This window comes from Pinus tabuliformis, chromosome 3_1, assembly GCF_031772625.1.
Source record: "Pinus tabuliformis cultivar Carrire ecotype Pingquan chromosome 3_1, CPIR1, whole genome shotgun sequence".
NCBI classification, from domain to species: domain Eukaryota; kingdom Viridiplantae; phylum Streptophyta; class Pinopsida; order Pinales; family Pinaceae; genus Pinus; species Pinus tabuliformis.
The window spans coordinates 659,558,629-659,576,619 of NC_142301.1; the positions used below are offsets into that span (position 1 = coordinate 659,558,629).

The 17,991-nt window shown below is 39.2% G+C and overlaps 2 protein-coding genes across 2 annotated transcripts; both read right to left on the reverse strand.

The window, feature by feature from the left end:
* Positions 1–9,644: 9,644 nt before the first annotated feature.
* Positions 9,645–11,422, reverse strand: LOC149188805 (putative rhamnogalacturonate lyase B). The gene is made up of 2 exons (XM_089410065.1): positions 9,966–11,422; positions 9,645–9,743 (listed from the first exon to the last, which is right to left on the reverse strand). The coding sequence occupies exons 1-2, from the start codon at positions 11,358–11,360 to the stop codon at positions 9,645–9,647; spliced, it is 1,494 nt and encodes a 497-aa protein (XP_089266191.1). The 5' UTR covers positions 11,361–11,422.
* Positions 11,423–11,809: 387 nt separating this feature from the next.
* LOC149188806 (putative rhamnogalacturonate lyase B) lies at positions 11,810–17,143 on the reverse strand. Its single transcript, XM_089410066.1, has 2 exons — positions 15,700–17,143; positions 11,810–11,994 (listed from the first exon to the last, which is right to left on the reverse strand). The coding sequence occupies exons 1-2, from the start codon at positions 17,093–17,095 to the stop codon at positions 11,810–11,812; spliced, it is 1,581 nt and encodes a 526-aa protein (XP_089266192.1). The 5' UTR covers positions 17,096–17,143.
* Positions 17,144–17,991: the final 848 nt, after the last annotated feature.

The window sequence follows — 17,991 nt, forward strand, 5'->3', positions numbered from 1 at the left end:
ATACTGAGATAAGTACATTTTGTTGTAAAGTAATGTTGTGAATATACTAATTTTAATTATGATGTTCATCTTATTTCTTTGTTGTAAATACTTGTAGATAATTTCACTATGAATTCATGTTATGGCCATGTTTTGTTGTGTGAAGGTTGATCTCCTTTCAATAGCTAGTTTTAATGTGAGAAGGAAAACCAGGAGCTCCTAAGTTAGGAGTCTCTTCTCCATGAGCTAGATTAAATTGAAATAAGATTTACTTTCTCATATGCTTTCCTAGATTACATTTATGTGAATATTGATTCCCTTTCAGTATATAGTTTTTATGTGAGAAGGGCAATCAAGTCCTCCTAAGTTAGGAAACTCTTCTCCATGAGCTAAGAATTGAATTGAAAACAATATTTACTTGCTTTCATTTACATGCTTTCTTTCTTGCTTTCTTAGGTGTTTGGTAATGTTATTATAGGAAGATTGTAGAAGGACAATCAGGACTCTTGAACAAGAGACTCTTCTCTATCTTCTAAAGTAAAATAATTCCATTGATCAAACATTTTTTATGCTTTCATAAAATAGATCTGATAGTTTAGATTTGTAATATGCATTTCCATTCTAAACAAACTTCCTACACCTGTTTCATCTAAGGTCCCATATATTTTGGTTTGCTTCTAAGTTTACGATACCCCGGATTGATAAATTAAATGACAGGGATTTAGCAGACAACTAAATCGCCCAACATGTCCAATGACCTTAGTCTTATTTTTTTTACATGGAAAATCAACGAGAGGATATTACAACCCCCCCCCCCCCCCTTTAGGGGAACACTGTCCTCAATGTTCTATGGCACCTATGACCAACAAACCATTGAAAACAAAACATGCTTCCCACCTATGACCAACAAACCATTGAAAACAAAACATACTTCCCACAAAGTTTTATAACACAACTCGGTTTAGTATTTACACTTACCTCTATTGAAAGAATGATAATCATACGGCTTACTGGAGCTTTATAACACAACTCATTACGATATTTACAATAACCACCACATATATTCATACACATCTGCTTCAAGAAAAAAATAATCATACTGTCTATGGAGCTTTCTCAATACAATATTTAAAATAATATACACATATACATATGCACATTTGCTCTAACCAACAAATGAAAGGATATGGTGCACGTATCATTCAACAAGGGAATATATAGGCTCACACCTCCACTCTAAAAATTACTACCAACATTCACCTCCTTCCCAGGAAGTCCAAAATCCACTGTCAAAGTAAAACTTGCATCCAATATCCAGTGCTACAATCCTTGCGCTACATGTTCTCCCAGTGAACAATTATCAGCTCATTGTTCTAGGGCACACTCTCAATGTGCTTATGATTCCATCTAGAAATTCTAATGACCAAAACAAATTCATTCCCCATCTTTCCCTTCTCTGCTACACAGTCCCTCAAGCAACATGGTCACCCCCTTCCATGCAGTAACACACCTTGCAAGTTATACTGGCATCCCCTTCTCTGCTACAGAGTCCCTCGGGTGATCCATCCCTTGGCAATGTTTCCTTCACATCGGAAGGTCCAAAAACCAAGGCATATCCCTCCCTCAAAACCATCATACCGGTCACAACATGCTCATGGAAATCAATGGACACTATTGGGTACTAGTGTCCCACAATAGTACTGCTCCTAATTTCTTTACCATCATATTGTTGCATGTTCTAATTCCTTTCAATGTTGCTATTAACATTCTGGTAGCCAATTCCAACTACCCAAACCAAGTATTTCCCATGCTTTCTTGTAACAAGCACATAATTGTAATTAGATTCAAAATAAATTGAAATAAATTCGAATCATACCTCATTGGTAGCTCATCAAAAGATACAATTGAAATTTTGTTTACTTCCTGTCACAACAATTCAAACTAGCTCTTTGATGAAATCATCATGTATAAACATCTCACATCCTGTTAACGCAAAACTGAACCGTCATAAATCAGAATCATAAATCACGTGCAACCATCATAAATAAAAATCATAGATCACATGCATAATAAAACTGAAATAAAATATTGATACTTGTCCTTCGAATAATTTTTTGTTTCTGCCTTTGTTCTTTGTCCTTTTCGTACACACATCAGATTAGTTTCCACACCCAGCAAGAACCTAGTGCCTTATCTTCAATCATCTACATACAATGTACATCACAATACATACACCCACACATGACATACAACACCACACAATACATACATCTACACCTAGTGTACAACACAATACGTATATGCACACAAAGTACAACACAACGAATACAAAAGTCACAATACAATGGCTACACAATACACATAACACCATGTCACATGTACACAACACAACATGTACGAAATGTACAAAATAGTACATGTACAATAGTACCATATGTACAATCATGTACATAATGCCACCTGCACAACATGTACACAATACTACCTGCACAACATGTACACAACACCACATGTACACAACATCACCTACACAATGTGTACACAACACCACCTACACAATGTGTACACAACACTACCTGCACAACGTGTACACAACACCACCTACACAACACTTACACAACATCACATGTACACAAAACCACCTGTACAACATGTGCACGACACCACATGTACACAACACCACCTGCACAACATGTACACAACACTACCCACATGTTGAAAATGCAACAAGCAAATCCTAATTTACTTTTCCCTTGAATTAAATTAGGATAAGAATTGTAATTCCACATCACAAGACAACTTGTATGAGTTAACTAAGTTAATTTCACTTAGTTAGATCAGTTAATTCAAGTTGAGGGTCTAACTTGAGTCATGTAGAGTGTCTCCTACTTTACAGGAGCCCTGGTTGAGTTTATTTTGAGTTGTAATTAAATAATTCAGTTTAACTAATTTAAAGTCAGTTAAACTAGGTCCAACTAATGGAGGAACTAGTAGGAGGTCTAACAGTGGGGTGTTGCTTCATGTGTTCAACTAGTTAACTGATAATTCAACGATAAATAACTCATGCATGTCACATTTGAGATTTACCTAGCTGAGATTGGAGTTCAAGCGTAGTGTACTATCAATTGTATAATAATTCAAATTGTACAAGTGGTGCATGAAATCAAAGGAAGGCCTATGATAGATTGCACAATTCCAATTGAGGAATTTGCCTAATTAATAGGGGTTAATTCCCAAGGAAATAGTGCAAGAAAATAGGGACTTTGGAAAGTAAAAAATTGGTTAAGTATTATCTTAGGCTTGTCTAGGAAGTTGTGAGATAGATAGAGATAATGCAAAGGTTTTGTTGGGTTGTGTTATATTCCTTCCACGTAGTTAAGAAGGGGTTTGAAGGGCACCCGTAACCCCAATTTATGGGGTTCCGGGCAGTGCCCTGGAAAATTTTGGTTTTGGACCCTATGTTAGATTGGGCGGACTCACCTATGGCTTTGTGCATGATTTTCACACATGTTTTTTGGATGCAATGGTTTTCGGTCCATGGTATTGGATGCGATGGTGTTCGGTCCATGGTATTGGATGCTTCGGCATGTATAAATATGTATTATAACATTGAAAGGAACATAATGAAAAATCAAGCTGGTAATCCCGGTTTTGGGATCCAGGGGAAAATATCTGTGTATATGTGTTCTTCTCTCGCATTATTTATTTTTTGTGTTTTAGAATTCACATGCATGTAATTTCTGTACAGGGTTAAAACCTACATTTGGTATCAGAGCAGTTTTGGCTTCAAGGGGACTCCTTTGTTGCTGAGGGGTTTCGCTCAGGCTTGTGGTAGACCCTGTTCAGTGGGAGATCTACGAGATCGATTCTCGTGGTGAAAGAAGATGGAAAACAGTGGAAAGATAGAGATCGAGAAATTTAATGGTCAGAGTTTTGAGTTGTGGAAACTCAAAATGGAGGATTTGTTGGTGGATAAAGATCAATGGATCACAGTAGATCTAGGTACTAAACCAACAGGAGTGACCGATGAAGAATGGAAGAAGTTGGGTCGGAAGGCAAAGAGCATAATACGATTGTGTGTCTCAGATTCAGTATTTCTGAATGTATCAGGGGAAGCTACAGCAAAGGCTTTGTGAGAAAAGTTAGGGACTTTGTACCAATATAAGTCTCTGGGGAATAACTTGTTCCTGTGGAAAAAGTTATATAACCTGAGGATGAAAGATGGAGACTCGGTGACAGAGCATCTCAATGCATTTAATACTATGGTAAGTCAATTAGCATCTGTTGATATTAAAATTTCAGATGAAGATAAGTGCATCAATTTGTTGTGTTCTCTACCAGATTCGTGGGATAGTCTGGTTATTGAAATAGGTAGCAATGCAACTGCCTTGCAGTTTGATGAAATAGTCTCAGCCTTGCTGACAGAGGAGATGAGACGAAAAAATATGGAGAGCCAAAATCGTGATGCCTTGTCTGTACGAGGACGGTCCTAGAACATAAACAAAAATAAGTCATCGAGTGGGAGATCTAAATCTAGAGGGAGATCTAAATCTCCAGGAAAATCTGTAAAGGTGGTGTGCTGGAAATGTGAAAAGGAAGGCCACTTTAAAAGGGACCGTAAATCTAAAGCTCCTGACAAAGGAAAGGGATATAATGAGGCTCCTTCTGCAGAGGTGAAAACCACCTCAGATGAAGGTGGGGGTGTGTACTTGGCTTCTTCAAGTACACATGTAGATCATGAGGCATGGTTGATTGACTCAGGTGCATCCTTTCACTTCACTCCCCATAGAGAGTGGTTCTGCGAGTATGAGAAATATGATGGTGGTGATGTCTTCTTGGGGGATGACAGGAAGGCTATAATTATTGGTCGTGGAAAAGTAAAGTTGAAGTTGCAAGGTGGAAGGGTTAGAACACTTCCGGGTGTTATACATATTCCTGCATTGGCCAAAAATTTGATTTATGTAAGCAAGCTGGATGATGCAGGTGTAAAAACAGTGTTCGAGAAGGATACTTGCAAAATGGTTCGGGGAGAACTGGTATTGATGTGGGGAGTTTGGACTGGAACTCTGTACAAGTTGCAAGGTAGCACTGGTGTTGATGGGTACAACAGTTCTGTGGTTCCTGAAAGTGGAGCAGAAAATCTAGTCATATCTAGAGAGAGGACCATGCTGTGGCATCAAAGACTTGGACATATTGGAGAGAAGGGCCTTTGAATACTTCATGGTAAAGGTATGGTAGAAGGTATGAGTAATAGCTCTTTGGATTTTTATTTTTGTGAAAATTGTGTATATGGGAAGCAAAATCGGGTGAGTTTCCCCTCTGGAAGTAAGAGGAAGAAATAGATATTAGAGCTTGTGCACAGTGATGTGTTTGGACCTGTGAAGGTTCCATCACTGGGTAAGTCTGTGTACTATGTATCATTTATAGATGACTTCTCAAGGAATACATGGATATATTTCCTTAAGAAGAAATCTGAAGTCTTTGATAGGTTTAAAGAATTCAAGGCTCTGGTGGAAAACCAGACAGAGAAGAAGATAAAGGTGCTGAGGACATATAATGGTGGAGAGTTTTGCAGTAAGGAATTTGAAGAATTCTGTAAGAAGTGTGGTATAGCACGGCATAAGACTACTCCATATACACCTCAGCAAAATGGAGTTTCAGAAAGAATGAATAAGACATTGATGGAAAGAGAAAGAAGCATGCTCAATGGTGCCGGGTTAGGACAAGAATTTTGGGCAGAGGCAGTGGATACTGCATGTTACCTGGTCAACAGGTCACCTTCATCAGCGTTGGAGGATAAAACTCCACAAGAGGTATGGACTGGTAAGAAACCCTCTCTTTCACATCTGAGGGTATTTGGATGTGATGCATATGTACATGTTCCAAAGGAGAAATGAACCAAGTTGGATAGTAAATCTGAAAAGTGCATCTTTATTGGCTATAAAGATGGTTTAAACGGTTATAAACTTTGGAACCCAGTAACAAGGAAGGTTATGTACAGCTGAGATGTGGTGTTCAGAGAGGTGAAAGATGTTATTAAACATGCAGTCCAACCAAAGGAACCTGAGAAGATAGAGTTTGAGCTAAAGGAGGAAGAATCAGACTCTACAGCAGACGAGGAATCAGAAGATCAAGAGCCACAAACTCCAGCTGTGAGAAGATCAATTTGAGAAATAAGGCAACCAAAAAGGTATAGTCCATCTGCTTTCTATTCAAATTTTGCTTTGTTTGTTACTGATGATGATCCCAGAACTGTGAAGGAAGCAGTGGATTCAGAGGATGGAAAACTTTGGAAAGAGGCCATGGTTGATGAAATGGCATCTTTGCACAAAAATGAGGCTTGGGATCTGGTGGAGTTGCCGGCTGGAAGGAAACCCATTGGCAGCAAATGGGTGTTCAAAAAGAAGACAAATGTAGAAGTAAAAGTCGAGAAATACAAAGCTTGGTTGGTAGAAAAAGGTTATTCCCAGGTGTCGGGAATTGATTTTCGTGATATTTTTTCGCCTGTTGCCAAGGTAACTTCTATTAGATTACTTTTATCTGTTGCTACTGCTTTTGATTTTGAGGTAGAACAAATGGATGTGAAGACAACATTTCTTCACGGGAATCTGGAAGAGGAGATCTACATGAAGCAACCTAAAGGCTTTGCGGTGAAGGGTAAGAAGAATTGGTATGTAAGTTAAAGAAGTCTCTATATGGGTTAAAATAGTCACCAAGGATGTGGTATCAGAAATTTGATACATTTATATGGGGACTTGGCTTCCCCAGAAGCAAAGCAGATCACTGTGTGTATTTTAAATTAATTGGTGACCGTGTTATTTATCTGGTATTGTATGTGGATGATATGTTGTTGGATGGAAATGACAAAGAAGTTATCCAGGATTTGAAGACCCAATTGTCCTCCAAATTTGACATGAAAGATCTTGGTGCTACAAACTATATTTTGGGCATGGAAATTAAAAGAGATCGGGAAAAGAGGAAGCTCTGGTTAAACTAGAGGAAGTATGCCGAGACAATATTGCAGAGGTTTAATATGCAGGATAGTAAACCGGTGAAGGTTCCTATTCCTATAGGTGTAAGGTTATCTGCTGAAAAATGTCCCAAGACACAAGAAGAGGAAGAGGACATGTCCCGTGTTCCATATGCAAGTGCAGTCAGTAGCGTGATGTATGTCTGTACTAGACCAGACATTGCACATGCAGTGGGAGTATTGAGCAGGTTTATGTCAAAACTAGGGAAGGAGCACTGGACAACAGTGAAGCGGGTTTTCAGGTATTTGCGTGGCACTAGTGATTATGGTTTGTGCTACCAAGGAAGACCAGGATTGGACAGAGTGTTGGATATTCATGGCTTTGTTGATGCAGATTGGGCTAGAGATCTGGATTAGAGAAGACCTACAAGTGGGTATGTGTTTAACCTATTTGGAGGTGCAGTCAGTTGGATGAGTAAGAAACAATATGTAGTGGCACTGTCAACTACAGAGGCAGAATACATGGCAGCCACTCATGCAAGCAAGGAAGCAGTTTGGTTGCAGAGACTGTGTTCAAGTATGGGGTTAGTACAGGAAGCTATAAGGATAGACTGTGACAGCCAAAGTGCAATTTTCTTGGAAAAGAACCCCGCATATCATTCAAAGACAAAGCACATTGATGTTCAGTATCACTTTGTGAGGGATATGATAGAAGACAAAAAGGTGTTGCTGGTAAAGGTGGACACTTTGAAGAATATTGCAGATGCATTGACAAAATCTGTGAGCTTTGAGAAGTTCTCTTGGTGTAGAGAGACAATGGGCATTTCAGGGCTGGAAAAATGACTAACCTCTCTTGTGGCCCCCTTGTGGAAAGAAAACAACAAGTGGGAGAATGTTGGGTTGTGTTATATTCTTTCCACATAGTTAACAGGGGGTTTGAGGGGCACTCGTAACCCCACTTTATGGGGTCCGGGGCAGCGCCTCGAAAAATTTTGGTTTTGGACCCTATGTTAGGTTGGGCGGACCCACCTATGGTTTTGTGCATGATTTTCGCACATGTTTTTTGGACACAATGGTTTTCGGTCCATGGTATTGGATGCGATGGTTTTTGGTCCATGGTATTGGATGCTTCGACATGTATAAATATGTATTATAACATTGAAAGGAACATAATGAAAAATCAAGCTGGTAGTCCCAGTTTTGGGATCCAGGGGAAAATCTCTCTGTATGTGTGTTTTATGTGTTCTGCTCTCGCATTATTTATTTTCTGTGCTTTATAATTCATATGCAGGTAATTTCTGTACAGGGTTAAAACCTACAGGTTTCTTGGGCTTGAGAAAAGTATTGTAATCCTCTCATATTTTCTGACTAATGCAATATACAGATAGCAGGGCTTTTTAGTTGTGGATTTCCCCAATAAATCATTGTGTAATGTGTTGATTTAATTCTTTATATTGTATACTTCGTGATTTATCGATCGATTAATTGTTTCCACTGATGAGTAGAGTAAATTCAAGTCTGTTGTTTTAATAAATTACAACTAGGAGTTTGAATCTATAAGGAATTTATACATGGTATCAAAGCTGAAATCACACTAGAAGAGAAGAATATGAGTTTTTATTTTCAGGTGAAATCTAATTTGCAGGATCATTCTTTAGATCCAATAGGTTGTCATTTTATGGATTGAGACTCAAATATGCCCTTGAGGGTAGTTCAAATTATATTGTTTGGAAGGAAAGGATGGAGGCAGTGTTGGAAGACAACATGCTGAGGGAATTCATAGACAATGATATTCCTAAGCCTCCAACTACTGATGCTCTAGATCTGGAAGAGTGTGTTATCACAAAATCACTACTGAGGGCTGCAACCAAGCAAGATTTCATGTAACTCTTTCAACCTAGCTTTAGATCAAAGCTTAGCCTCTTTGATCAGAGAGGGCTCTCTCACAAACTCTTGATAAGAATCATTCACTACAAAAGATGGCTAACTCTTTATTCATTGATAAAAGCAAAAGCTGGTTGGATTCATGTCAAACTGGTTCTCATTGGGCTATGGAGTCTCATACACTAAGTAAACAAGAAAAACATTATCATTTCATAGAAGTCAAGGCTCTTTGCATTAAGTGTCAAACATACTCCATCAAAACCACAGCTTGCTAAACACACAGGAAGTCAGAGCATAATATTATGAATTCTGAGTGATTGTGTTACAACAAGGCTGTAAATGAACATAAAACATAAAACACCATCCTTATATTTGACCACAATAATCCATCGAGAATCTTGAGAAGAAATCAACACTGTTTTACTATTACTGTCATAAGCTTTACAATGGCCCAAAACAACTCTGTTTTTCTATAAAATGTCCAACCCCTTCTACATTCTAATCTGATCCCTTTATAGGCAAACAAACTTCTCCACCTCGAGCTTCCTCCTCCAGCATGAGGGGAGCCTCGAAGGTGGCTATTCACTATCCCTATCTAGTGCCTAACTAATTTATTAATTACAACATGTCTAAACTGAAATCACAAATGGTTTTCATTTAATCAAAATCCTAAATCTTTGCTCCTTGTCGCATGATGCTTTTCTGGCTCTTGACACATGTCCTTTAGCTGTTTAGGTTGAAGTATCTTTGAAGGAGAGTACATAGAACGAACTAGCTTTGGATTCTAGTTACGTGTATGCTTATTAATTGATCAAGAAGAATGCTCTGTTTTCACGGTCTTTGTTTCCCACATTCTCCCAAAGTATAGCAGCCTGTTCCCAAATCTTTTAATAACCCCAGACATGGAATGCTGCCATGTTTCAGATGTGCTGTAAGTGATATTAATAGACAGGTGCTTCTCTTCCTCAGCTCCCGCTCACAGTATCACACTAGCTGCTCTGCACTTTAAAATCATCACCTACAGCAGTTTCGTAGCGCGCTACGAAACTGCTGTGTGATTTAAATAAACCACAGTGTTCCTTTAAACTTCTCACAAAATTGAATAGCTGATGTTGCCAATCTTCAGTTTCACCTTTGCTATGCTGAGATTCAGAATCACATTCCCTATAACATGAACTCCAATAGATGAACCAACTGTAATTGATGAGACCACCATGATTTTACCATCCCACTGACTCAACACAGCGTCATATAAGCCAAAACAGAGCAAGTTTGCTAGAGATATGCTATCTGCATAAGTGTGATGGGGAGGTATCTGAAACCCATCAAGCAGAGGATGTAATCCATTGTTTTCAGCCCGGGCTATTTGGATGGGTACAAGACAAATAAGTTGACAGATCCAATTTCCAGAAACATCAATGTTAAACAGATGGTACAAACCATGGTTGCCATGACGAGCAATGGCATTATCTTTCCCAAATTGCATGGTATCAAAATGTGGTTTATATATATTTGCATCATTGAATCGAACCTGAATGGCTGCATTGGTTAATGATGCAATTGCTAATCGAAGCTTATAAAGACTGTTTTGTTCCACACCTCTTAGCTGGAATTTTATTTGCCATGTTGCGGGACGAAAGCTTCCATCATTTTCAATCCTGCATGTGTGTGCAAAGCACCAATCCCTTCTCCAGTCACTAGTCCCAACTGTATATATCAAATCGTTGTCTTTGAAGATTTCAGAATATCTTTCCCAAAGGCCATATTGCCGGAACCTTTCAGGATGATTGAGAAATAGTTTGTTGATGTGGCAAGGCTTGGGATCTGGAATGAAAAATTCTGCAGCAGTGCGATCTGGTAAACCTATCTCCCATATAGTAGGGCCATCTCTTGGGGGCTCATAGATCAAAATCCCAACATCTATCCTACAACCTGAATATATGTTAATCAAGCCTTCTTTCATATAGTCACCAAGAACACCCGGCACCCAACCATAGAGACTGTAGGTACCAGGGCAAACATTTTCTATAGAGAAAAGCCCATTCTCATCAGCTTGACTCCAAAATTGGTAGCTCTTACTCTCTTTTTGCCAAGAGCCCTTTTCCCCAGGTGTGGACAATCCCAGAAAAGCAAAACGAGCAGGGTGAACATCCTCAACAACATATTTATCATGTACTAACAGTTGTCCAGTAATATATCCTCGTTCTGGTCTCTTTCTAAATAATGGAGATTCAGGCCACCCATAAGGCCAACTTTGTACCTCCTTTATCATCTGTAACTTTGCATCTTGCCACAAGGAGAATGGGTGAGCCTCTCTTGATGAAGAATTAAGATAAATGAAGACTGGGCCAAAAACCTTTTGCCACGCTTCTCCAGAACAAAACTTAGGACATAGCTCTTCACCCGCATAATGAGCACTATGAAACATTGCAAGCGATGTTGGCCCAACATGGGATGTCAAGTTTTGTTTTATTGGACCTCCATTACGAAATTCATCGCTAGGAGTGATGACCCAGAACCCAACCATGGGATCAAAGCTGATCCATCCATGGACTCTGTTCTCCCTATTGTCACATGAGTACTGGTACTTATCATTATCCTTGTTAGCCTCGACCACTTTAAAAAATATCGCACTTGGCACATCAAACGTATCCTTCCCTCCTGGCTCGTTCCAATTGAGATCCTAGTATCCTCTGTTCGTTTCTTTGTTGAGAATTTCGAGCAAATTGTCAAGCCCTCCATAACCTATGCCTGTAATTATCCCCGCTGGTTTTGATATGGTGACATCGCACAATTCCATTATCTAATGCAATGTGAGCACCCTGATCCACAAAATACACATCGCCCCCCTAACACTTCCGCTACAGAGTGCAGAACTAATAGCATACTTATCAAAAGTGTGATAAATGTAATCTAATGTAGCGCAAGTCTTCTGAGAGCCATGGTTCTTGGAATATTTACAATCTCCCTCTGAATTTAACTTGTGCTTTGGTAATTCTTTAAACTCCAAAACTTCTGTGGCTGGAAATCACCAACATCTTCAGCGATATTATCCAAGGAAATGTTCTTCAAAAAGGACATGGCATCACCTAGCATGTAAACTTTGAGCTCAAATTCTGATGAAGCCTTGCTTACAGCTTGAGAAGTTTCTTGGTCGCCAGCTGGAGCATGTAACCGGCACGTTACCACGTTTGTAGAAGACAATATCTAAATAATACCATCCACCTTGACAAAGGAAATTCATCTATTTCGAACTCTGCCATTTGCGCCATCCTTCTTTTATTTCTATTTAATGCGCACTCACCCTTTTAACGACACCAGTTAACCTAAAACCAGCTCTTGTGCCACTAATAATGGCGGCCTTGTAGCATATAAAACTACTCGACACTTGGCATTAATCACCGCATTTGAAAAGAGCACTTTCATGTCTTCAATATATGCATTAATAATGAACCAACGTGCTCGATAATACTCAAGACATTTTCATTTATATCAGTCATTTTAAAAACCCCTGTATTTCTTAGATCCATCCATGGTGCCATCATGTTCTCCAGAAAGCAAGGCGGAATTAATAACTCCATTGGTACTAGCCAATATCAAAGGCTTCTTTCTTCCATCCATTGTCAATGCCTCAGCCAGATTTAGGCTCGATATGCTCATTTCTTAATAAACCACCCCAAATTATACTAAGCAACAACATAGCAACTATCTGCTTTTAGAGCTTCAGAGTATTTCTGAATTCCTTCATGGACAATTTCTACAAGTTTGAAACTGGTCCCAAGGTCTGTCAAAACAATTACTAAGTACTCCGCAGCATGAACAAGGTGTGAACATGAACTTTATCATAAATATTTTTCAAATCTTTCAATCCATTGTGGCGCCCTGCTTTGTGAAAGAAGTTACAGATTGTGAAAAGACAATCCCAAATGTCAAACACTCTATGACTTATAAAATTTAATAGATTCTTTGTCTAGAGGATTCAACACAAAATCTCCTGCAAGTCTCCCACATTAGTATGTACATCTTTCACAATCACCCATGAGCCAGAATTCAGAGATAACTCCCTTAATGTATTTGATGGCAATCCCACAATAGCTGCATCATCATAAGGTGTCTCCTTGAACATACTGCCACTGCTCTCATCAACATTCCTGGAGGGAAGTAGAACTCTGTACAATAAGCATGCTAGGATTTGGACCTTCACTGAAAACTCAAACAAATCCCCAGTTTCGTAGCACGCTACGAAACCACTCAAACAGGTAGCGCTGCGAAACTGCTAAAAAGAATTCTGGCGCTGCGAAAATACCCTGACTTTAAGCTAGACTAAAAAATTTTGACAACAGCATTTTCAGTGATAACAGTGGCTCCACTTGGGATAGTGTGCCCTTGTGGTGCGCTAAGAACATGCAGCTCCAGTGCCTCATCCATTTGTGACAGACAGAAATTTGCTTGACCAGCATGACTGTAGGAGAAAGAAAGCTACATCTACTGAAAAATAAATGCTCAGTCAACCTTGAGCTTATTTGCAATTTACCTACCTACCTACCCTAACCATTTCAACTTCTTCAGCTCAATCAATATGAAACTTCCAATGCAGCCAATCATTAGCCTCATCTGATATTTGATTTCTTTGACTGTCCTGGAGTTCAGGGTCAATGTGATAGTGTGATGACCGCTGCCACTGAAATCTTATCTGACTGTATCGGATTTCAGATCCAATGTGATAGTGTAAAGACCATTGCCACTGAAATAGTCTCTGATCTTCATATGAAAACTGAAACACTGGAGAGTAAAACTCTTCCATGTAATCAGATATAGGGTCCCAAAACACATGATCAGCTTGTCCTTCCTTGAAACTTTCCAGCTGTGCAAACTGATCTTCAACCACAGTATTCAGTTCCTCAATCATGAAAGAGAATGGAAGCAGCATAGTCTCCTTGCGCTCTGTCACAGAAAACTTTTGAGAATAATAATCATGATCAGGAAAACTGTATGCCTGAATTTTTCCTTCTAAACCTTCAATTTCTTTCTCAATATCTTTGGCAATTTCATCAAAAAATTTCATCTTATCCTCTGACTTGCAGTCAAAGGATTTCAGATATGAAGATAAGGACAAAGAAAAAGATTCATTTGTTTCTTCTGTACTATGATCACTATTCCATTGTTTAAAACCTTCAACTGAGGGAGATTCTGCCACCACCTCTGTCCTATCTGTCCATTCCTCCAAAAACATGAGCCAAAGGTCTTGAAATGACTTAATGGATTCCGCAGGCAAGCATTCAACCCACTGTTTGCATTTCCCTTGAAGTGAATCATAGAATAACATAATGCAAACATCCTCATGTTTAACTCTAAGAAGCTGTGTAAATTCACAAAAATCTGATATATGATTCAAGGTTAAACTTAAATCTTCACCGTTGAATTTTGGACCATTCCTTAGAAAGTATGCATCCTTGGGAAAATGATTTGGGAAACCATGAATTCCTGAGAAATCAATGCATGCATACCTTGAACAAAGATGAGCAGCTTCTGGGTCTTTCATAACTCCAGTGGAATCACCATGAATATATAAACCTTGAATTCTTCAACAATGGAGTCGCCAAGGTAGTTTTGCAGCCTTGAAAATCATTTGAACTCCTGCTACCTTCAGAAATTCAATCTTAAGCTCCCGGCAGACGCACCAAAATGTTATCACAAAATCACTACTGAGGGCTGCAACCAAGCAAGATTTCATGTAACTGTTTCAGACCAGACTTTAGATTAGGAATTAGCCTTCCTAATCAGAGAGGGCTCTCTCACAGGCTTTTTGATAGAGAATTAATCACAACAACAGAGGGCTAACTCTTCACACACTTATGAAAATATAGCTGGTTGGACACACATCAAATTGGTCTTCATTGGGCTATGGAGTCTCTCACATTTAATAAACAAAATCACAGTCATCTCATGGAAGTCAAGGCTCTTTGCATCAGATGTTCAAACATGCTTCACCAACACCACAGCTTGCCAAACACACAGGAAGTCAGAGCATATAATATGAATTCTGAGTGATTGTGTTACAACAAGGCTGTAAATGAACATAAAACATAAAACACCATCCTTATATTTGACCACAATAATCCATCGAGAATCTTGAGAAGAAATCAACACTGTTTTACTATTACTGTCATAAGCTTTACAATGGCCCAAAACAACTCTGTTTTTCTATAAAATGTCCAACCCCTTCTACATTCTAATCTGATCCCTTTATAGGCAAACAAACTTCTCCACCTCGAGCTTCCTCCTCCAGCATGAGGGGAGCCTCGAAGGTGGCTATTCACTATCCCTATCTAGTGCCTAACTAATTTATTAATTACAACATGTCTAAACTGAAATCACAAATGGTTTTCATTTAATCAAAATCCTAAATCTTTGCTCCTTGTCGCATGATGCTTTTCTGGCTCTTGACACATGTCCTTTAGCTGTTTAGGTTGAAGTATCTTTGAAGGAGAGTACATAGAACGAACTAGCTTTGGATTCTAGTTACGTGTATGCTTATTAATTGATCAAGAAGAATGCTCTGTTTTCACGGTCTTTGTTTCCCACATTCTCCCAAAGTATAGCAGCCTGTTCCCAAATCTTTTAATAACCCCAGACATGGAATGCTGCCATGTTTCAGATGTGCTGTAAGTGATATTAATAGACAGGTGCTTCTCTTCCTCAACTCCCGCTCACAGTATCACACTAGCTGCTCTGCACTTTAAAATCATCACCTACAGCAGTTTCGTAGCGCGCTACGAAACTGCTGTGTGATTTAAATAAACCACAGTGTTCCTTTAAACTTCTCACAAAATTGAATAGCTGATGTTGCCAATCTTCAGTTTCACCTTTGCTATGCTGAGATTCAGAATCACATTCCCTATAACATGAACCTCCAATAGATGAACCAACTGTAATTGATGAGACCACCATGATTTTACCATCCCACTGACTCAACACAGCGTCATATAAGCCAAAACAGAGCAAGTTTGCTAGAGATATGCTATCTGCATAAGTGTGATGGGGAGGTATCTGAAACCCATCAAGCAGAGGATGTAATCCATTGTTTTCAGCCCGGGCTATTTGGATGGGTACAAGACAAATAAGTTGACAGATCCAGTTTCCAGAAACATCAATGTTAAACAGATGGTACAAACCATGGTTGCCATGACGAGCAATGGCATTATCTTTCCCAAATTGCATGGTATCAAAATGTGGTTTATATATATTTGCATCATTGAATCGAACCTGAATGGCTGCATTGGTTAATGATGCAATTGCTAATCGAAGCTTATAAAGACTGTTTTGTTCCACACCTCTTAGCTGGAATTTTATTTGCCATGTTGCGGGACGAAAGCTTCCATCATTTTCAATCCTGCATGTGTGTGCAAAGCACCAATCCCTTCTCCAGTCACTAGTCCCAACTGTATATATCAAATCGTTGTCTTTGAAGATTTCAGAATATCTTTCCCAAAGGCCATATTGCCGGAACCTTTCAGGATGATTGAGAAATAGTTTGTTGATGTGGCAAGGCTTGGGATCTGGAATGAAAAATTCTGCAGCAGTGCGATCTGGTAAACCTATCTCCCATATAGTAGGGCCATCTCTTGGGGGATCATAGATCAAAATCCCAACATCTATCCTACAACCTGAATATATGTTAATCAAGCCTTCTTTCATATAGTCACCAAGAACACCCGGCACCCAACCATAGAGATTGTAGGTACCAGGGCAAACATTTTCTATAGAGAAAAGCCCATTCTCATCAGCTTGACTCCAAAATTGGTAGCTCTTACTCTCTTTTTGCCAAGAGCCCTTTTCCCCAGGTGTGGACAATCCCAGAAAAGCAAAACGAGCAGGGTGAACATCCTCAACAGCATATTTATCATGTACTAACAGTTGTCCAGTAATATATCCTCGTTCTGGTCTCTTTCTAAATAATGGAGATTCAGGCCACCCATAAGGCCAACTTTGTACCTCCTTTATCATCTGTAACTTTGCATCTTGCCACAAGGAGAATGGGTGAGCCTCTCTTGATGAAGAATTAAGATAAATGAAGACTGGGCCAAAAACCTTTTGCCACGCTTCTCCAGAACGAAACTTAGGACATAGCTCTTCACCCGCATAATGAGCACTATGAAACATTGCAAGCGATGTTGGCCCAACATGGGATGTCAAGTTTTGTTTTATTGGACCTCCATTACGAAATTCATCGCTAGGAGTGATGACCCAGAACCCAACCATGGGATCAAAGCTGATCCATCCATGGACTCTGTTCTCCCTATTGTCACATGAGTATTGGTACTTATCATTATCCTTGTTAGCCTCGACCACTTTAAAAAATATCGCACTTGGCACATCAAACGTATCCTTCCCTCCTGGCTCGTTCCAATTGAGATCCTAGTATCCTCTGTTCGTTTCTTTGTTGAGAATTTCGAGCAAATTGTCAAGCCCTCCATAACCTATGCCTGTAATTATCCCCGCTGGTTTTGATATGGTGACATCGCACAATTCCATTATCTAATGCAATGTGAGCATCCTGATCCACAAAATACACATCGCCCCCCTAACACTTCCGCTACAGAGTGCAGAACTAATAGCATACTTATCAAAAGTGTGATAAATGTAATCTAATGTAGCGCAAGTCTTCTGAGAGCCATGGTTCTTGGAATATTTACAATCTCCCTCTGAATTTAACTTGTGCTTTGGTAATTCTTTAAACTCCAAAACTTCTGTGGCTGGAAATCACCAACATCTTCAGCGATATTATCCAAGGAAATGTTCTTCAAAAAGGACATGGCATCACCTAGCATGTAAACTTTGAGCTCAAATTCTGATGAAGCCTTGCTTACAGCTTGAGAAGTTTCTTGGTCGCCAGTTGGAGCATGTAACCGGCACGTTACCACGTTTGTAGAAGACAATATCTAAATAATACCATCCACCTTGACAAAGGAAATTCATCTATTTCGAACTCTGCCATTTGCGCCATCCTTCTTTTATTTCTATTTAATGCGCACTCACCCTTTTAACGACACCAGTTAACCTAAAACCAGCTCTTGTGCCACTAATAATGGCGGCCTTGTAGCATATAAAACTACTCGACACTTGGCATTAATCACCGCATTTGAAAAGAGCACTTT